This window comes from Pristis pectinata, chromosome 3 (assembly GCF_009764475.1).
Source record: "Pristis pectinata isolate sPriPec2 chromosome 3, sPriPec2.1.pri, whole genome shotgun sequence".
NCBI classification, from domain to species: Eukaryota; Metazoa; Chordata; class Chondrichthyes; order Rhinopristiformes; family Pristidae; genus Pristis; species Pristis pectinata.
In genome coordinates this window covers 117,586,541-117,606,640 of record NC_067407.1, presented here as the reverse complement: position 1 = coordinate 117,606,640, position 20,100 = coordinate 117,586,541, and the positions used below count along the sequence as shown (strand labels likewise).

The 20,100-nt window shown below is 41.0% G+C and overlaps 1 protein-coding gene across 3 annotated transcripts in view; it reads left to right on the top strand.

Annotated features, from left to right (window-relative positions):
* The window catches only part of LOC127568094 (protein kinase C epsilon type), a 505,158-nt gene that overhangs the window by 399,454 nt on the left and 85,604 nt on the right, over positions 1–20,100 (top strand). For all 3 annotated transcript variants that reach the window (XM_052011402.1, XM_052011403.1, XM_052011401.1), the window contains one exon: positions 12,601–12,755. In XM_052011402.1, coding sequence (XP_051867362.1) covers positions 12,601–12,755 — 155 coding nt within the window. The remainder of the gene's footprint in view (positions 1–12,600; positions 12,756–20,100) is intronic.

Here is a 20,100-nt window from a genome sequence, read left to right as displayed (position 1 = left end):
TGTAAATCTCCTTGAAACTTTCCCCCTCTCACCTTAAAAGCTATACCCTCTAGTATTTGATGTTTCCCCTTGAACGGACCTCCTGTATAATAAGGATGAACTCTTGATCTCTCAATCTACCTCGTTGTGGCCCTTGCACCTTATTTGTCTAGCCACACTGCACTTTCTCTATTACTGTAACACTATATTCTGCATTCAGTTATTGCTTTTGTACTACTTCAGTGTACTGATGTTTTGAAATGATCTGCATAGATGGTATGCAAAACAAAGTCTTTCACTGTATCTCAGTGCATGTGAAAATAATAAACCAATTACCATTTCCATCCTGAGAGAAAGACTCCAACAATCTACCCTATCTTTGCCTCTCATAATTTTGTAAACTTCTGTCAGGTCACCCCTCAGCCTCTGATACTCCAAAGAAAACAATCCAAGTTTATCCAACCTCTCCTTATTAGTAAAAATCTCTAATCCAGGCGACATTCTGGTGAACATCTTCTGCACCCTCTCCAAATCCTTCCCGTAATGGAGCAACCAAAACTGCACACAGTATTCCAAATGGGGCCTAACCAAGTCTTATACTTCTAAAAAATGACTTCTTGACTTTTATACTCAGTGCCCCAATCAATGAATGCAGGTATGCCTTATGCCATCTTTTCCTCCCTATCTACTTATGTTGCCACTTTCAGGGAGCTGTGGACTTGTATCCCAAGATCCCTCTGTACATCAATGATCCTAAGGGTCCTGCCATTTACTGTATACTTTCCTCTTGCATTTGACTTCCCAAAGTGCAACACCTCATACTTGTCTGGATTAAACTTCATCTGCCATTTCTCTGCCCACATTTCCAACTCGTCGAGATCCTGCTGTATCCTTTGACAACCTTCCACAATTCTGCCAATTCTTGTGTTGTCTGCAAACTTACTAATCAGCTCACTTACATTTTCGTCCAAATCTTTTATATTTATCACAAACAACAGAGGTCCCAGCAATGATCCTTGAGGAACAGACCTCTAGTCAGAATAGCACCCCTCCTTCACTACCCTCAGTCTTCTATGGTCAAGCCAATTTTGCATCCAATCTACCAAGTGCCTTAATCTTCTGGATCAGCCTACCATGAGAGACTTTGTCAAAAGCTTTACTAAAGTCCATACATACAACATCCACTGCCCTACCCTCAACAATCATCTTCGTCACCTCCTTAAAAAATTCAATCGTTTGTAAAACATGACGTCCTCCACACAAAGCCATGCTGACTATCATTCATAAGTTTATATTTTTCCAGATGCAAGTAGATCCTATCCCTGAGAATCTCCTCCAATAATTTCCTACCATTGATGTAAGTCTCATTCGCCTATCATTGCCTGGTCTCTACTGCCCTTCTTAAATGGAGGAAACATTTGCTATGCTCCAGTCCTCTGGGACCTCGCCTGTGACCAAAGAGGATACAAAAATATCTGTCAAGGCCCCAGGAATCTCCTCTGTTTCCCTTCTCAATACCCTGGGATACATCCCATCAGGTCCTGCGCACTTATCTACCTTAACGTTCTCTAAGAGAACCAACACATTCTCCTTCTTGATATCAACATGCCCTAGAATATCAGCATACCCTTCCCTGATCTTGCTATCTTCCATGTCCTTCTCCTTGGTGAGTACTAATGGGAAGTACTCATTTAATACCTTTCCCATCTCCTCTGGCTCCAGGTATAAATTCACTCCTTTGTTCTTGAGTGGTCCTACCCTCTCCCTTGTTGCTCTCTTGTTTTTAATGTATGTAGAAAATGCCTAGGGATTCTCTTTAATTCTACTCACCAAAGATATTTCATGGCATTTTTAAGCCCTCCTGCTTTCCTGTTTAAGTTCTCTCCTGCTTCCTTTACATTCTTCAAAGGTCCTGTCCAATTTCAGCTTCCTAAATCTTACATATGCATCCTTTTTCTTTTCAACTAAATCTGCAACATCTCTCATCATCCAAGGTTCCCAAATCTTGCCATCCTTGTCTGTCTTCTACACAGGAATATGTTGGGGAAGGCAAGAAATCTTCTAAGATTTCCACTCCTGAGGCTATTTAGTGATACCCATCGGAATGCATCCATTTTTGCTAAAGAGGGGTTCAGCTGCCTTTCTGATGTCCTTCTCCATATTTTAGTAACTCATAGGTTAAGAGGGCCCACTTGGATGTTCCATGGGGCACTGCTCAATCCCTTAAAGACAATCCCTTCCAGAAAGGAGGGATAAAGAATGGAAAGCCTTGAGAGGGAGTAAGGGGATGGGGAGACAAGAAGTGTTACCTGCAGCATAATATTTGGGCATTGCAGAATTTATACATTCTCAATACTCAAAGTTAGAAGTTGTTCACCAAGTAATATTTGGACAAAAGTAATAGCTGAATCTACTGCAAGACAAGCTCACCATTTTCATTTGGTCTGCACATGCACAGCCACCTTTCCTTCAATGAAAGGACATTTTGTTAACCTGCTCCCTTGCCTTTGGAGGTTTCTGGCAATTATAAAAAATACATGACTCACTTGGTTCTATTTCCTTCCTTCATGAAGGGAAGTACCGGAATATGTTTTGGTCATAAAGTCATACAGCATGGAAAGACACCATTCAGCTTCCCCCATGTCCATGCTGATGAATGGGACCAATCCATATTAATCCCATCTTCCCAGCATTTGTCCCGTAGCCTTCTATGCCTAGGCAATTCAAGTGCTCACGTAGACAAATGCTGTCAGTGACTCTGCTTCCTCCATTCTCTCAGGTATTGCATTCCAGGTACTCTCACAACTGTCTGAGTGAAAAAGGTCCTCCTCAGATCTCCAAATCTCTTGCCACTTACCTTAAGTCTTTGTCCCCTAGTTTTATCTACCTTTGATATGGGGAAAAGCTTCCTGCAGTTGACACTATATATACCCTTCATACTTCTATATACCTCAGTCATGTCCCCTCTTAACCTTCTCTGCTCCATGGGAAACAAACCTTGCCTCTACAGTCTCTCCTCTTAACTGAAACACTCCACCCCAGGCAACATCCTGGCGAATCCCCTCTGCACCCTCTCCAGCACTATCACATCCTTCCTACCGAGTCATCAAGTCATAGAGCATGGAAACAGGCTCTTCACCTCAACTTGTACATGCTGACCATGGTGCCCACCAAGTTGATCCGATTTGCTCACGTTAGGCCCATATTTCCCCTAATGATCAGGCTAAGGTCAGGACTGCATAATCTAAGAGGTCATAGCATAAAACTAAGATGATCCACTTCTTGGTGAAGTTCTTCTGGTGCTGAACTTTTATCCAATATAAAAATTAATCATCTTGATCTTGGAATGAAATAATATTTGTGATGTCAGATGGTGAGCTTTTTGGTGGCAGGGCAATGTCTTTTTAATAATACAGCATCCAGTTGATACAGAGTCTCTTTATCAAACAGGTATGAAGCTAATATTTCACTACCTGCTAATGATTGATTAATCAATAGTCTTCAGCTTTTACCCTAAATCTAGAAAGTAAATTTATGGCTGTCAAATAAAACCTGAAATTCATTCATCAGCTTAAACATTTCCTGAGACCAATGTGTACCATGAAATGAGGAAGAACAGTCAGTTCCAAAGACTTGACTGCCTGGTGGAAATCTGAAGGAGAGATTTGAATTACATCATTGTCTAAAAGCAGAGCTCAATCTCAAAGTAATAATAAATGGTGGCCATGCTGTTAATGACCTGATCAATGTCTATAGTCTGGCAAATTCTTGTGCAGCTGCAAACTAGTGTATAACATGCTGTATTGCATTAATTGCCCAAAAAATTCTACCATTTTTGATAGTGTGTTTATGTGCAATAAATAATGGAATTTTCTTACAAACCTTAATGTACTTAAATTCGAGAAATTGCTGCCGGATGGCATGCTTTCACACAGAGGCTACTAAATGTGTATGCCCCAACAAGGATATACGGAATGTGAGGCCTGCCTCAGTGATGCTTAAAAGGGAACTGCTTCATTAGGTCTGAGATCATGAGGTTCATAGCTTGGAACAATCAGCATATAGGTGCCCTTTAAGGTTAACATCGCCTCAGGTCTTCACCATCATGTACTAACACCAACTCCCCATACACATACCCACTTTACCTCCCCATCTAATTGCAACTCATCTCCTCCAACACCACCTCCCTGTGCCTTGACTGGATCATAAAGAACCTAGTTCCTCTATCCAACTGATGTTCTGACTCTCCTATCCTTTGGAATGTCTAAAATTAGGTAAGGCACTGTATCAATACAAGTATTTCCTTTCTTATTCTATTGACTCCAGCTGAAATTTGTGCATGTATACACATTGGATGAGCCCAGAATGCACCAGTTGTGATGTCACCCCACAATTGCCCTCATAGTCAGTACTCCTTGTTTTGATTCATAAGTGAAACATGCTGTTTGGGTGTGGTAACAAAGACCTGGCAGAAACTTTGAAGCCATATCTTTTCACAAAGGAAAGAAAAGAACAGAAGTGGAAAAAATGTTTCCAGAGTTATGTTATTTAATGTTAGTGATAGCAGATATATTTTTGGTTTCTACAAAGATCAGAAAATTGACTGCTTTACATTGGACTTTTGATATTTCATGCTATGAAATGTAAGACTCAAATTATCGATTCATCAGACTCAGCTAGGTCAGTGACATACACATGCCCGGTCACTTTCCTCTGTGAGAGGCAGGTAGAATTGAAAGCAGAATCACCAGGCTAAATCACCAGGCTACACTTAATCGTTTCTTAGTAACTAGTTACAGAATAACACTGGTTAACTTTATGGCAGGTATGAAACACAGGAAACCAAAGAGTCTGTACGTGATTTGGAAGTTCTCTATCACAAAAGTGATTTTTCATTTTCTTCTTGCCAATAAACTATGTTTATTACTGAAAGCTACACCCATTTTATTCAAATATTATGTTCACTAAATTGAACAAACTAACAGTTGAATTAATTTTCAAGGCTTGTTGTTGTGTACAATAAATCATACATTAGGCTCTTCATGCATTCACATTGCTGCAGTGTAACACAACTGAAAAGAAAATGGTGAGGCCAGATAGATTGTGTAAATCTTCCATTATCATTCCATCTCCAGACTTTCTTTCCACCATTTTTTAAGAGTCAAATGTTGTTCAATCCTAATTAGAAGGCAGGAAATGTTTATACAAGTTTTCAGTGGGTGGAGACAGTCTCAGTAATTTTAAATACGTTTAAACAAATTTCTCTTTCATCCTGTTTAAATTCTAGTGAATGATTAAAAAATAGTTTTTGAAGCAACATCTGTGGAATTCTGGGAACAAAAATAAATCATGTAACATGGTAGGCTAAATAATTAAATCATCTTAATGATCCAGAACATGTAATGTTGAATGTTGTTCTATATAACACATCAACCCGTTTCTGAACAAATAGTTTTCAAAATTTATAGCATCTCCTGTTGACTAAATTGTGCCCTGCCCGTCGTCGATCCGAAACCAGGAAACTGACAGATTAACTGATCTCAATAAGCAGGGAGGTAACGATACAACAATTACTCACACATACAGCCATAGGTCTGTGCATATAAGAAAAAGAGAGAAAACTACTTATTGAAAATTGCCATCTGGTTTTCTCATTGATAAAAGTATTTTGAGCAATGTTTGGGGTGCAGGTGAGATCTCTGGACCTCTGGATCTTTGGACCGTCTGCAACCGCAATCTGCATCTCCCTGTTCCCAGTCACTTCAACTCCCCCTCCCACTCCATCACAGATATGTCAGTCCTCAGCCTCCTCCACTGCCAGGAGAAGTCCAAGAACAAACTGGAGGAACAGCACCTCATTTTCTGTCTCGGAACCTTGCAGCCTAACGGCATGAGCATTGAATTCTCCTACTTTAAGTAATCCCCACAAACCCCTCCCCAACTCCCCCCCCTCCCCAGCCATGCCTCTTCTTCCCTTTCCTAGCCTATCTCTTTTCTTTCTACCCCCTTTTTTCCTCCTTACCTTTGACCCATCCCCCAGTGGATCTACTCTCCCCTCCTCCCCGACACCTGCATATCACTATCTCTTACCTACATCTACCTATCACTACCTTGTGCCAACCCCACCTCCCCTCTTTTGTCCGCCTATCTCTGCTCTACTTTTCCCTCCTACTTATTAGGCTTCCCCTTTTTCTACCTTCAGTCCTGAAGAAAGGTCCTGACCCGAAACATTGACCGCCTGCTTTTCTCCATGGATGCTGCCTGGCCCGTTGAGTTCCTCCAGCATCATAGTGTTTTTCAGCAACAAAAGTAAGCAATATCAGAACAAGCAAAAAATATTCTCAGCTATTTTAAGGGGAAGATCATTACTTTATAGATTTTCATTATTAATTTAATAAAGTTTTTTTATAAATCCAGCCATCCTAATAATTAAAAAAAAACAATTATAGGACTACTGAAATTGATTTGATGAGTTGGGACTGTTTCATATGGGTGAATAGCTTTCTATCAATGTAGTGTATGTGGAGGCATACTGTGACTCTACCGACATTACAACTGAATATACCATTATGTTGACTTACCCATTGGGAAGAAGATATTTTTATCAGAGGTGGTTGAACTAGTGATTGATTTTGAGCAAAATGGTAAAGTAAAATGGTAAAGTCCTGAGTTCGATCTGAGTCTGCAGCGATGCATTACACTGGCGGGTTTTACCTAAATGAGAAACGATGAAGGCTGAATCGTGTATTGTACATCAGTGAGGATGGAAAGAGTTTACGAGAAGATCATGCAAATCAAGAGCTACCTGAGGAAACAAAGCAGGTTTCTCTTGAGGAGAGAAGACTGGAGGGATGAAATTCCATAGGTCAGAGCTCCATGAGAACAAAAGTGAAGAGATGGGGGAAATGGAGAGAAAAAAAGTTCCCAAAAAATATAAAGATTGCAGCGTAATAATTTACACTAACATTGAAAACAATTCAATAATAGCTAAGTCCAACCATTCTACACCTGAAGCAGCCATCAGTGCCTAAAAGTGATTATCTTTAAGTCATCAATCATTTGTCTACATAGTATGATCATTAAGGGAGATGAGAATTGGTAGATTTCATTCAGTTCCTGAGTAATTAGCATGATTCTGATTTAGTATCTACCCATGTCTGACTATATGATTTATTTGGACCTTTGCAGCTGTGTATATCATAACTCTATTGAAATGGAATCGCTGGAACATGGAGGGCAGGGACTGTTTGACATCTAATGTGGTTTTGATTGTTCCTCACTCACCCACAATGATCTAAATTTGATTTTATAGTCAAACAGATCACCCCAGTTTTCCAAAAACACGGTGGACTTTGATTCCAAGTATGCACTTTCTCAGACTTCACCCAGTAAACTATCATACTGTTGGGAGAGCGCTTAACAATAGAACACAGAGCACCCAATTCTACCCTCACTCAGCGTCCATGTTCACATACTTTCCAGGAGGCCAATTTGCTTCTCATACTCTTTCATCTTTCCTGATATATAGATTGAAAAATAAACTTGGTGCTCCTTGACATCTTTATTGCATGATTTGGAAGAGCTATCAAATGCTATGTGTCCACTTAAACATTTATGATACTTTCTTGTAATCGGTGTACACTGATGTTAAGAATTATTAAATCATACCTTTGTACTTTTTGTAAGATTAACTGAAGAGATATAAATAGAAATTTTTTCATGAAAGTAAATAACAAGTAGTACCATTTTGTATGTGAGAATATTTCAAACTGTAACAGCACAAAAATGTTTCCAGCTCTCAACGTAATAGATATGCTCTTGTTGGGAAAGCTTTTTATTTCTGCTTTCACTGCCCAACCGCAGATTTAGAATTGGATGCATTGAACTCCAGATAGAAAAAGTGAGATTTCTATTTACATTCAAGTTTTAGTTGGGGATTTTAAGTATTTTTTTTCTCTGTGATTTTGTAAAGGGAATTGCATGCAACCCGGCACAACCTGACAAGAGAAGATTTCAAAAATTCTAAAACAATTAACAGAAGTGCAAGTAAAAAGCTTCATTCACTCCCAAGAACATAGTATGTAACTGAGAGCTTCAGCAGAATAGTAGCTGGTCTGATTGGGGAATAGTTTAAAAGGAGTGCTTTCTCAAACATCAAATCATTGGTTGGATATTCCAAAGAGAGAAAACAAATCCATCATTTACAAGGACAGTTTAGCTTGAAGTCACTGCTCTTTAAATGTTGCTTTTTTATATATGCTGACCTAATCCATTATTGGATTAACAGTAGAAAGAAGCTTAAAGAAAAGCACGTTTTTTTTTCTGTGGAGTGTTTGGACCCTTCAGATGAGATCTGATTGCTTTTCTCACAGTCAAATTATTGGCTGCGAGATTCTACATTGCCTCCTATTATTGCACAGTCCTACCCAGGACAATGAGCCAGTATAACAAATATCCAATGGTAGTTTGTTGCACTAGTTTCTGCCCAATTATATAGCAGTGAGATCAGTACTCATGTTTGTACTACAGGATTGTCTCCAGCAACAAAGGCAGTGACACCCAGTAACCCTGCTGAATAAATGGCACTTGCAGATGAGGGCAGCAAAAGCTTCCTGGAGAATGGTTTCCACTCGTAGCTTCAAACCAAATTGCTGCCAGCAGCAAATATAAACAGTGCACATTGGCAGCACTTAAGTCAGATCTGCCATTTCAGGTCTAGTCTGGGCAGGCTGAGCTGACAACCAGCCCATTCACCCAATAATACAGCTTCATTATCACTGGCTCTGAAGACCTATCCCCAACACTGTAAAAATAAAACTCAATAGTTGCTGTGTTAGAAGTTGTCCAGCGCTCTAGTCAACCTGCATTATAGTACTATAAAACAAACAAGTCCAAAAGGCAAGATTAAGAGTGACATCAAGTAGGTTTTCCTTCACGCATGGCAATCAGTCAGTAGGATTGTATAGGGAAAAAGTGTAGCAAATGATTTTTGTTTACAAAGGTTGACAAAGTATATACTTGATGACCTTCCTCCTCTGTGTTTATCTTGTGATCATGTAACATGGTATTTTGATATTTTAATTTTCAACTTCCATTAAGAGAATGCTCTCTGGATTATTAAATGATGTCTTCAGAGCAATCAGTTAGAACATAGTACAGCACAGGAACAGGCCCTTCGATTCACAATGTCTGTGCCAACAATGATACCAGTTTAAACTAATCCCATCTGTCTGCACATGGTCCTTATCCCTCCATTCCCTACCTGTTCACGTGCCTGTCTATATGCCTCTTAAATGTTGGTCTTGTATCTGCTTCCACCAGCTCCCATGCAGCACGTTCCAGGCACCTACCACTCTCTGTGTAAATCTCTTTTAAACTTTGTTCCTCTCACCTTAAAACATTGCCCTTGAGTATTTGAAATCTAGTGATTTCTGTGGTGCAGACTTCCTTTTCCAATGTCAGTGTGATAAGGCGTCAATTCCAGAGAATCCTTGGAGTGCAGGAGCAGAGATGTCAACAAGCATGATGAGAAGTCTTCCCACAGACAGCAAACTAGGAAGTAAAAATCACATTTTTTTTAAATCAAATCTTTTAAGGATTTTACAGAGTGAAAACCATATTAGAATATGTACATAGTCCTAAGGAAGAATTGAAACAACACAAATTAGCTTTATAAGAAAAAACAGTGCTTCATGAAGCAGTTTCTTAATATTTTTTCTGAGGGAATTACACTCTGGAAAAAAAGTTTTTAGGGATAAGTGTTGATTAGCTGTAGTTATTGCTTATAACACTATTGGAAATTTATATATTATATGCAACAAAATGGTACAGTTTCAGGTGATTTTACAGCATGAGTAATTCACAAGTACCTACTGTATTAATTGATTTACTCATTTCTGGAGATTACAATGAAGAAGGTCACAAATCAATGCAGCCTCCTATGTCAAGGTTCTGACATCCCAAACCAACTCACTACCAACTGCCAGTCACAGGCTCTGGACAAACCATTTGTCCACCTACCCTCTGACCCCAAGCAAGGAGTACAGGCCTCTGTCTGTTGTTACCTCCACCAATCCGATCGCAGTCTCCACCAATTTGCAGCATCTAACTTTTGCCCCAATCCTTCTTCTGTCCAGGATCCTCTCTCCCCTTTACCCCACCTGCAGCCTCTCTCCTTCACAACCCACCAGACCCAAACTCACTCTCAAGGTAATATCATTTTCCTTTCTCCCATAAGCCACATTCTCCTGTGGCACTGCATCTCACAGCTGGAATATTGTGTGCAGTTCTGGTCGGCACACTACAGGAAAGACATAATTACACTGGAGAGGGTACAGCAGGGATTCACCAGGGTATTGCCTGAGATGGAACATTTCAGTTATGGGGAAAGATTGGATAGACTGGGTTTGTTTTTGTTGGAGCAGAGGAGATTTGGGGAAGTGGGGTGGGTGAGAGTTACCTGAGAGAGGTGTCCAAAATTATAAGAGGCAGAGATAGCGTGCACAGTATCAAACTTTTCCCCGTGCAGAGGTGTTTAAGACTAGAGAGCATAGATATAAGAATTTTACAGGGGATCTGAGGAAGAATATTTTTATCCAGAAGATGGCTAACACGAGGCAGCATAATTTTAAGGTGATTGGAGGAAGGTATAACAGGGGATGTCAGAGGTAAGTTTTTTACACAGAGAGTGGTGGGTGTGTGGAACGCACTGCTGGCAGGGGTGGTGGAGGCAGATACATTAGGGACATTTAAGAGACTCTTAGATAGCCACATGAATGATAGAGAAATGGAGGACTATGTGGGAGGGAAGGTCTAGGTAGATATTAGAGCAGGATAAAATGTCAGCACAACATCATGGGCCAAAGGGCCTGTACTGTGCTCTAATGTTCTATGTTCTGAGGTGATTGCAATCTAGAATGCATTGCTTGAGAAGGTGGTGGAGGCAGGTATTCGCACAACATTTAAGAAACATCTGGAGAAGCATTTGAATTGCCAACTCAAAGTAGGCAATGGACTAGGTGCTGGTAAGTGGGATTAGTACAGAAAAGTACTTGATGCTTGGCATGGACATGGTGGGCCAAAGGACCTATTTCTGGGCTATTTTACTTTATGACTCCATCACTTACTCTCTCTCACATGCCCATCAACTCCTCTTGGGTCCTTTGTTCACTTGGTATTGGTATTGGTTTATTATTGTCACTTGTCTTGCATACTGATCGTACAGGTCAATTCATTACGCAGTGCAGTTACATTGAGATAGTACAGAGTGCATTGAGGTAGTACAGGTAAAAACAATAACAGTACAGAGTAAAGTGTCACAGCTACAGAGAAAATGCAGTGCAGTAAGGTGCAAGGTCACAACAAGGTAGATCGTGAGGCAACAAGGTAGATCGTGAGACAACAAGGTAGATCGTGAGTGATAGCGCTTTACCAACACTAAAGGCTAATCCGGGTAGCCAATTAACCTGGCTGCTCATCTTTCAGATGTGGGAGGGAACTGGAGCAGCCAACAGAAACAGACATGGTCACAGGGAGTACGTGTAGCAGCTCCACACAGACAGCACCCAACATCTGTGTCTAACCTGGGTCCCTGGGCAACAAACTGATTAATGTGCCCCTGTACATACTGATGAATTTATGGGCAAAAAAATCTTTAAAAGATCGTAAATTGAAGAGAGTGACTGGATTTTTGAGAAGTTTGGCCTGAAATAATAATGTGAAAAAGATTGCATACCCTTCAGAGCAGCTGACCACTGCTTGCACAATATGTGTGCATGACTTTGTGTGAGGCCATGTATCTGAAGGAGGAATGTACTGGAGAGGATCAACTATTAGTCCATGCATGTGTATGTGCATACAAAACATTTCATATATGAGAGAGAGAACACACAAGTGTGCAGTGAGAAAGCACTTGAAGAGGAATGCACATGATAATATTAGCATGAAATATAAGTGTGCACTTGAGAATTTACATGAATTTCGAGTTGTGGATTTCCGTGTTCACTGTACAAGGGAAGTTTTGGGTACATTAATTCCAAATTTGTATGTAAGAGAGAAACCAGAGAAAGGAAGACTCTGTTGGGATCAGATATTTCTTTCTTGTTCTTTTTATGCAACACAACTGTTTGGAGTTAAAATTTTACATCTCCACTTAACAGCACCAAGGGAGCAGCTTCAGCAGATAGACTGCAGTGGACCAAGAAGGCAGCTCACCACTCTTTTCTGAAGGTGATTTGGGAGTGCACAATAAAACATGGTCTTTACAGTGTTGACCATATCTCGTGAAAGATAAAATTGTAAATAATCACTGATCAGAATCCCAACAGTAGGATAACATAAGGTGGAAATACTCTGTCAAGGTTTGTATGTTTTCAACATGCAGCCTGATAAACTGTGAAAGCCTTTAGACTGACTCATCTTCATGAATCAATGAGCCTAAAAAGATTAGAGACTCAAATCTACTTGGTGTGGTGGTTCACTCTGGTGTGCTTTTGAATTTTACTTTTCTTTTGTCAGCAACAAATTGGTTCTTCTCCACAAGTGTTTAGTTGTTTACACACAACAGTCACTTGTGGTGCTTCAAGAAATTTAACTGACGATGCTCTTTTCCCCTTCGTTTAGGATCGCCTTTTTTTCGTCATGGAATACGTAAATGGAGGCGATTTAATGTTTCAGATCCAACGTTCCCGCAAGTTCGATGAAGCTCGATCAAGGTTTTATGCAGCAGAAGTCACCTCAGCACTGATGTTCCTTCACCAAAATGGCGTCATCTACAGGTACTTGCTGAAACAGAACAGCTGGGGTTCATGGCTAGTTTGGCCAGAATGTGTTCATATCTTAGCAACCAGTTTGGATTGAAGTATCGTGCCTCTGTTTTCGTGCATGTTGAGACATGGGTCTGTGCTGTTTTCTTTTAGCTTGTCATTCAGAATGTTTACGTTTGAATAGCACCAGAAGCTGCAATCAGTTACGATGCCAGACTTTTATTCTGGTGCACTTAGAGCTTTTACAAAATGTTTGGCAGAGTCTGACCCTCTGCTAACCTGCCAGCAGAGTGATACAATACCTTTACTTTCTCCCTCAGTCCAGTTCAGACTTCTAAAGGACCTTTCATTTCCACTGCCCCCAACCCCCCTCCCTGTTCTCCAAAAAAACCGTTGTGCCATTTCTTTTGTTTATTTGAGTTGTCCTCTTGCTGGTTGAATAGGGATAACAGTCACAGGATCCTTGTTTCTTCCCTGTGCTTCTCTGTAGTTGAGGGCAAACTGTGAGTCATTGACAGGAAGTGGCTGCTAGTGAAGTCTCGAAAAAATGCTCTGTAAGGCACAGTATTCAGCCAAAATCCCATGTTTTACCTCCAAGGTAAGCTGTGCTCACAAATAAATATTGTGAAACTCATTGTAAAATTAAAAAATCATTGTAAAACTCCATGGACACAAAAATAAACTGAAGTCAAAAATTATTTTTAAAGGTAAAGGAAAGTTTAAGGGAAAAAAATTTCTAAACTACTTTCTCAATGTGTGCTGAGTGAAAGCCTAATTTTTTTTAACCATTATTAATGTCTTTGCTGTTTCACAGAGGCAGTTCATTGCCCAGTCATTTGCCCCAGAGCTATTCCAATCATGTCAGCAATCATGCACCCCAAAGTCACTTCTTTCATTGCAGTGAGGTCTACATTTTTATTCTGGCTTGCAGTCAAACCTGACCCACAAAATATGTTACCAGCAATAAAATTAATGTTCTCAGAGCACTACTAATTGATAATAAACTACAGTCACCTTTCGCGTTACTAAATTGAACTGACCTTCTGCTGACCTTGGAGCAAAAGGTGAGAAGGATGTCAGTAACTCATGACCAGAAACTTAAAAGCTGCACCAGTTTTGTGAGTTTCACACTTAGTGTACACAAAATAAACACAGAACATAATGAGACAACTCAGAGCACAGATCTATTTCAGGCAGAAGTGATCACTTGTATTCTTGGTACTTCCTATAGCATATGAGCAAGCCTTACTCTATCTTTACAATTTTCATAACATTAAAAAGAATTTGTGGTGCATTTAATAGCAATGAGGCATTTGAAGTATAACATAATACATCTGCTCCACTAGTTTTATGAATAATTGCTGATGAAGAAATAGTAATCTTTGCTTCTGTTTTGAATCTCCCCATGATGTTACTCCATCTTTAACCTAAAATTCCTTCCAGTCCTCCTCATGTATTATATGTATGTATTGCAGGCACGGTAATATAGCGGTTAGCGTAATGCTATTACAGCGCCAGCGACCTGGGTTCAATTCCCACCTCTGTCTGTAAGGAGTTTGTGTGTTCTCCCCATGTCTGCGAGGGTTTCCTCCAGGTGCTCTGGTTTCCTCCCACATTCCAAAGACGTACGGGTTAGGAAGTTGTGGGCATGCTATGCTGGCGCCGGAAGTGTGGTGACACTTGCAGGCTGCCCCCAGAACACTCTACGCAAAAGATGCATTTCACTGTGTGTTTCGGTGTACATGTGACTAATAAAGATATCTTATATATTTTCTGTTTTTCCAATTCTAGTCAGGTCAGAGTTCCCTCTTTTCCAATGAACAATTGTGAAGCCAAAAGAAACAAACCCTTTTCTCTGGAACTCTCTCATTAAACTCTTGTGTCTTGCTCAACTCTCTTCACCTTTATAAATGTCTTGTGAACTCACCTGTAGTCATTTTCTATAAATTCTCTCCCACTTCCTGCCTTGTTTCATTCAACTTCCAATTATACCCCTTAGAACATTTATATGTCAAAGTGAAGTAATTAATATAAGTATGTACTGAACAGAAAAAGTCTGTCCTAACTTGTTTAATCACATGGCATAATCATAATAACATTCCTTGTAGTTCTGTGAGGTGTGTTCGCATATTCACATGTTGTGCATGATGCCTGTTAAAACATTTATTAATCACTTCTGAATTTGACAGATTTAGATTGAGTTGTGTAAATCTGGCACTCCAAAGCAGTTGAACCTAGTTTTAACAAGCAAACTCTCATCTTTAGTTCAGATAAGTTCCCTGTTATTGTGCATTTGTATCCGTTAAATGGAAATCGGGATTAACTTTTGAACGATGGAAATTGGTTTGTGAGAATGTGGACTCAAAAATCTGACATTTAACAACAAATTTTGATCACCTTTCTTCCTCTACATACTGCTTGGTCTTATATAACGTTTTGCAGATGAGGCACAGAATAACTTTTCCACTAATGTGGGACCATTTAAACCTGGTGTTCAAAGGTACAAAGATGTACATCCTCAGACTTATAAAGATACTTGTTCTCCTTGACTACTTGTCAGCTTTCAAGGATAAACGGCATTGCATTCTTGCCAAGTGTGTTCGTTGCCTCAGATTCCTTTTCGGTAAAGGTAAATAGCAGAATAAGCCCTTGACTTAATAACTCTATAGTCTGTTCCAATTAATGTCAATCAGTATGGCTAATAGGAAAGGAGAGTGATTCATTCATAAGGTATGAGGGGTAGGGTGGGATGGGTGCGTCATACAGCACAGCAGCAGGCCCTTCAGCTCACCGTCCATTGCCAACTGTCAAGCACCCATCAACGCTAAAAATCCAACATTACTGCATTTTATTCTCTCCACATTCCCATCATCTCCCCCCAGAATTTACCAGTCACCAACACACTTTAAGTCAATGCAGAGTTCACCAAAGACAATCTTGTGCCTTTGAACTATATTCACCAAGGACACAGGTGAGGATGTCCCAAGCTTGTCAACGTTACAGGAAATACCAAGAATTTTGACTCCAACTTTGCTGTTTTTTTCTGAAGTCTTCTCCTTCACATTTTCATTAACCTGTGAGAGAAAGTCATGCAGTTGTACAGTAGTATGTAATATGTCTATGCCAACCTTTTTGCCTATCTACACTCGCCCCATATGCCTGCAATAGAACAGTCTCCTTCTATGCCCTGCGTATTTAAGTGTCTGTCTAAATGCCTCTTAAGGTTAGTAATTGTAGTAACCTCCTCTGGCAGTGCGTTCCAGATATCAACACACTCTGTGTAAAAAAAATTTAGCGCCCCCCCTTCCCCCGCCCCCCCCGATCCCCCTCAAATTTCCTACCACTCACCTTAAAACTATGCCCTCTTGTTTTTTATATGCTCTGCCATGGGAAAAGGATTTTAACAATCTAACCTATCTGTGCCTCTTGTAATCTTATATACTTCTATCGAATTACCGCTCAGCCACCTTTGCTCCAAGGAAAACAAGCACAGCCTATCAAATATCTTCCCATAGTTAAAGTCCTCCAATCCAGGCAACATCTGGTGAATGTCCTCTGCACTCTCACCAGCGCAACCACATCCTTCCTATAATGTGGCTACAAGAACTGCACACAATACTCCAAGTGTGCCCTAACCAGTTTTATATGTAGTTGCAACATAATGTCTCAACTCTTATGTTCTGTGCCCTGAACTATGAAGGCAAGTATGCCATACTGTATGCCTTCTTCACCACTCTACCTGTGTTGCCATTTGCAGGGAACTATGGACTTGGATCCCTAGGTTTCTCTGTTTAGCAACATTCCTTCGTGCCCTACCAATTACTGTATCCGGCCTACCCCTATTTGACTTCCCAAAATATACCACCTCACATTTGATAGGATTAAATTTCATCCGCCAGTACACCACCCAATTTTTCAAATGATCTATATCCTGCTATAGCCTTAAACAACATTCCTCGCTATCCACAACACCCCTATTTTCATGTCATTTGCAAACTTACTAATTATTCCTCCCACTTTTATTCTAAGTTGTTAATATCTATCACACACAGCAAGGCTCCCAGCGCCAATCCCTGTGATACACCAGGAGTCATGTACTTCCAGTCAGTAAAACCTCCTTCCACTGCTACCCTCTGCCTCCTATCATCAAGCAAATTGTGGATCCAATTTGCCAGCTTACCCATGAGCCTTAATCATTTTGAGTAATCTAACATGTGGGACCTTGACAAATGCCTTACTGAAATCCATATAGACAAAGTCTATCCCCCTGCCTTTATCAATCTCTTTGGTTACCTCCTCAAAATTATCCATTGTCTATGATGCTCTCAGCATCCCGGACAATCCTAAGTGTGTCCAACTCCAGCTCCAGTTCCTTAAGGAGGTGAGTCACGAGCTGTAGCTGAGCACACCTCATACAAGGGAAGTCATCAGGGACACTGGAAATCTCCCTGAACTCCCACATGCTGCAGGAGGAGCATGTCACTGTCACCAACTACCATCCCAGCTACTCCAATGGGAAGAGTAATTCTAAGGAATACCTTACCTGCCCTTACCTGTTCCGCTGCTCAGCCTCTCCACTAGAGCCTGCTTTCCTTTTATACCTTAAAAACAACTTTTAAACATTACTGGCTCCTCCCCTCTGCTGCTAAGACTGTTCCTAATCTGTCCCTACCTTTCCAAGTGTACATAAATCCTGTCCATAGAATTTTCTCCAATAATTTCTCTATCACTGATAAAAGGCTTACCAGCCTGTAGTTACTTGACATCCCTGCTGCCATTCTGAAATAAACGGACAACATTAGCTTCTGGTCTTCTGGTACCTCGCCTGTGGCCAATGTTAATGCAAAAATCTCCATCCAAGCCCCAACAATCTCCTCCATATTTCCCATAGCAATCTAGTTTAGATCTGGGGATCCAGCATTGGGGATTTATCCACCCTTATATGTTCCGCAACACCTAACACCTCCACCTTCTTAATACTTACGTGGTCCAGAAAATCAAGTGTCACTCCCTGAACTCACTACCTTCTACATCCTTCTCCTTGGTGAATACAGAGGAGAAATAATCATTTAAGACCTCGCCCACATCCCCTGGCTCCACACATTGATTTCCTCTTTGCTCCCTAGCCACCCTCTTTCTCCTAGTATACTTATAGAACATCTTGGGATTCTCCTTAGTCTTACCTGCGAAGGATATTTCATGACCTCTTTATGCACTCCCAATTTCTTTTTAAGTACTTTGCTTCACTCTCTATATTCCTCAAGGGACTCACTTGCCTATACCTTTTTCCCTCTGATCAAACCTTCAGAAATCCTTGTCATCCAAGGTTCCTTAATCTTGTCATCTTTTTGTGTCCTGATGAAGGGTCTTGACCCAAAACACTGACTGTTTATTTCCCTTCATTGATGCTGCATGACCTGCTGAGTTCCTCCAGCATTTTGTGTGTATTGCTCCAGATTCCAGCATCTGCAGAATCTCTTGTGTCTTCATCTTTTTCCGTAACCCTTTCCAGTACATGCTGTCCTTGAACTCTTGCTAACATTCTTTTAAAAGATTCCCACTGGTCAAGTGTTGATTTACCCACAAATATCTACTCCTGATCCACTTTTACCAGGTCTTCTCTTGCTCTGTAGAAATCAGTTTTCCCCCATTTAGGACCTTAACTTGAGGACCAATCTTATCTCTTTCTCTCTTTCCATAACTACCTTCAAACTTATAGAATCATGGTCACTGTTCCAAAGTGTTCCTGACTGACACTTTCACTACCTGTCTCTCATTTCCTGAGAAGAGCTCAAATACAGCTCCTTCCAGATAAAGGGTCTTGACCCGAAACATCGACTGTCCATTTCCCTGCACAGATGCTGCCTGACCCACCAAGTTCCTCCAGCATTTTGGTTTTTTTTACACCCTTTCCTTAGTAGGACTATCTACATATTGTCTCAAAAAGCTATCTTAGACTCACTTAACAAATTCTGCTCCATCTAAGCCCCTTATACTATGGCAATCCCAGTGAATATTGGGAAAGTTAAAATCCCTCATGACCATAACGCTATTGCTTGTACACCTTTCTGCGATTTGCTTACATATCTGTTCCTCAATTTGCTGGTGACTATTCAGAGACCTATCGTATAACCCCAGCAAAATGATCACCCCTCTCTCATTCCTAAGTTCTACCAATATGGTCTGCAGATATTGGGATCTGGAGCAAAAAAGCAAACCACTGAAGGAACTCAGTGGGTCAGGAAGCATTTGTGGAAACAAAGGGAGAGCCAGCTTTTCGGGTTGAGATTCTGCATCAGTTCTGAGAGTGTAAGGGGGAGATATCCAGTATAAAGAAGTGATGGGATGGGGTGAGGCAGGAGCTGGCGAGTGATAGGCTGGTCCCAGGTGAGGAGGGGTTGATGGGCAAGTGGAGCCAGGTAGGAGAGAGAGGAGTGGAGATAGCGACAGAGACTGAAAGGTAATTAGTTAGCTACAAATTATGGAATCTCATAAAAAAGGAATGTGATGAGTGGAACCAGATTGTGGAGGGATGGTGGGCAGATGGGAACAGTAGGGGGAGGGGAGGGAATTGGGAACCAAGTGGGTTGAGTGTGTGGGTGATATGGGTAACTTAGTGGGGGAGCAGAAAGAAACTGGGTAACAGAGGGGCGAAACGGTGGGTTTTGGAAAGAAGGGATTGTGCGAGAGAACCTGGATGCATTAGAAGGAGAGAGAAAGGACCAGAGGGTCGCAAGTTATCTGAAATTGGAGAATTCATTGTTCATGCTGTTGGGTTGTAGACTGCTGAGGCAGAATGTGAGGTGCCATTCCTCTAGTTTGTGTTTGGCCTCATCCTGGCAGTGGAGGATGCTGAGGACAGACAGGTTGATGTGGGAATGGGGAGGGGAGTTGAACTGACTTGCAACCGAGAGCTCGTGATAGCCATTGTGGACAGAGCGCAGGTGATTGGCAAAGCGATCCCTCCAAGATATCCTTTCTACATACTGCTGTGATGTCCTCCCTAATCAGCAGTGTGGTTTCCCCTCCTCTTTTCCATCCCCCTCTATCATGCCTGAAACTTCTGTACCACAGAACATAAAGCTGCCAGTCCTGTCCTTCACTCAACCATGTTTCCGTGATTGCAATAATAGCATATTTCCAGTTCTGATCCATGCTCTAAGCTCATCTGATTTACCTCCCAGGCCCCTTGAATTAAGGTAAATGCAGTTGAGCCTACCAGCCTTCCCATGCTCCCCAACCTGCCTCTATCTGCTCTGCCCACTGTACTTGCTTGATCTATCTTCTATATTTTTCTCCCCACCTGCAGCATTTCTACTATGTTTCCCACCCCCTTGCCAAATTGGTTTAAGCCCTC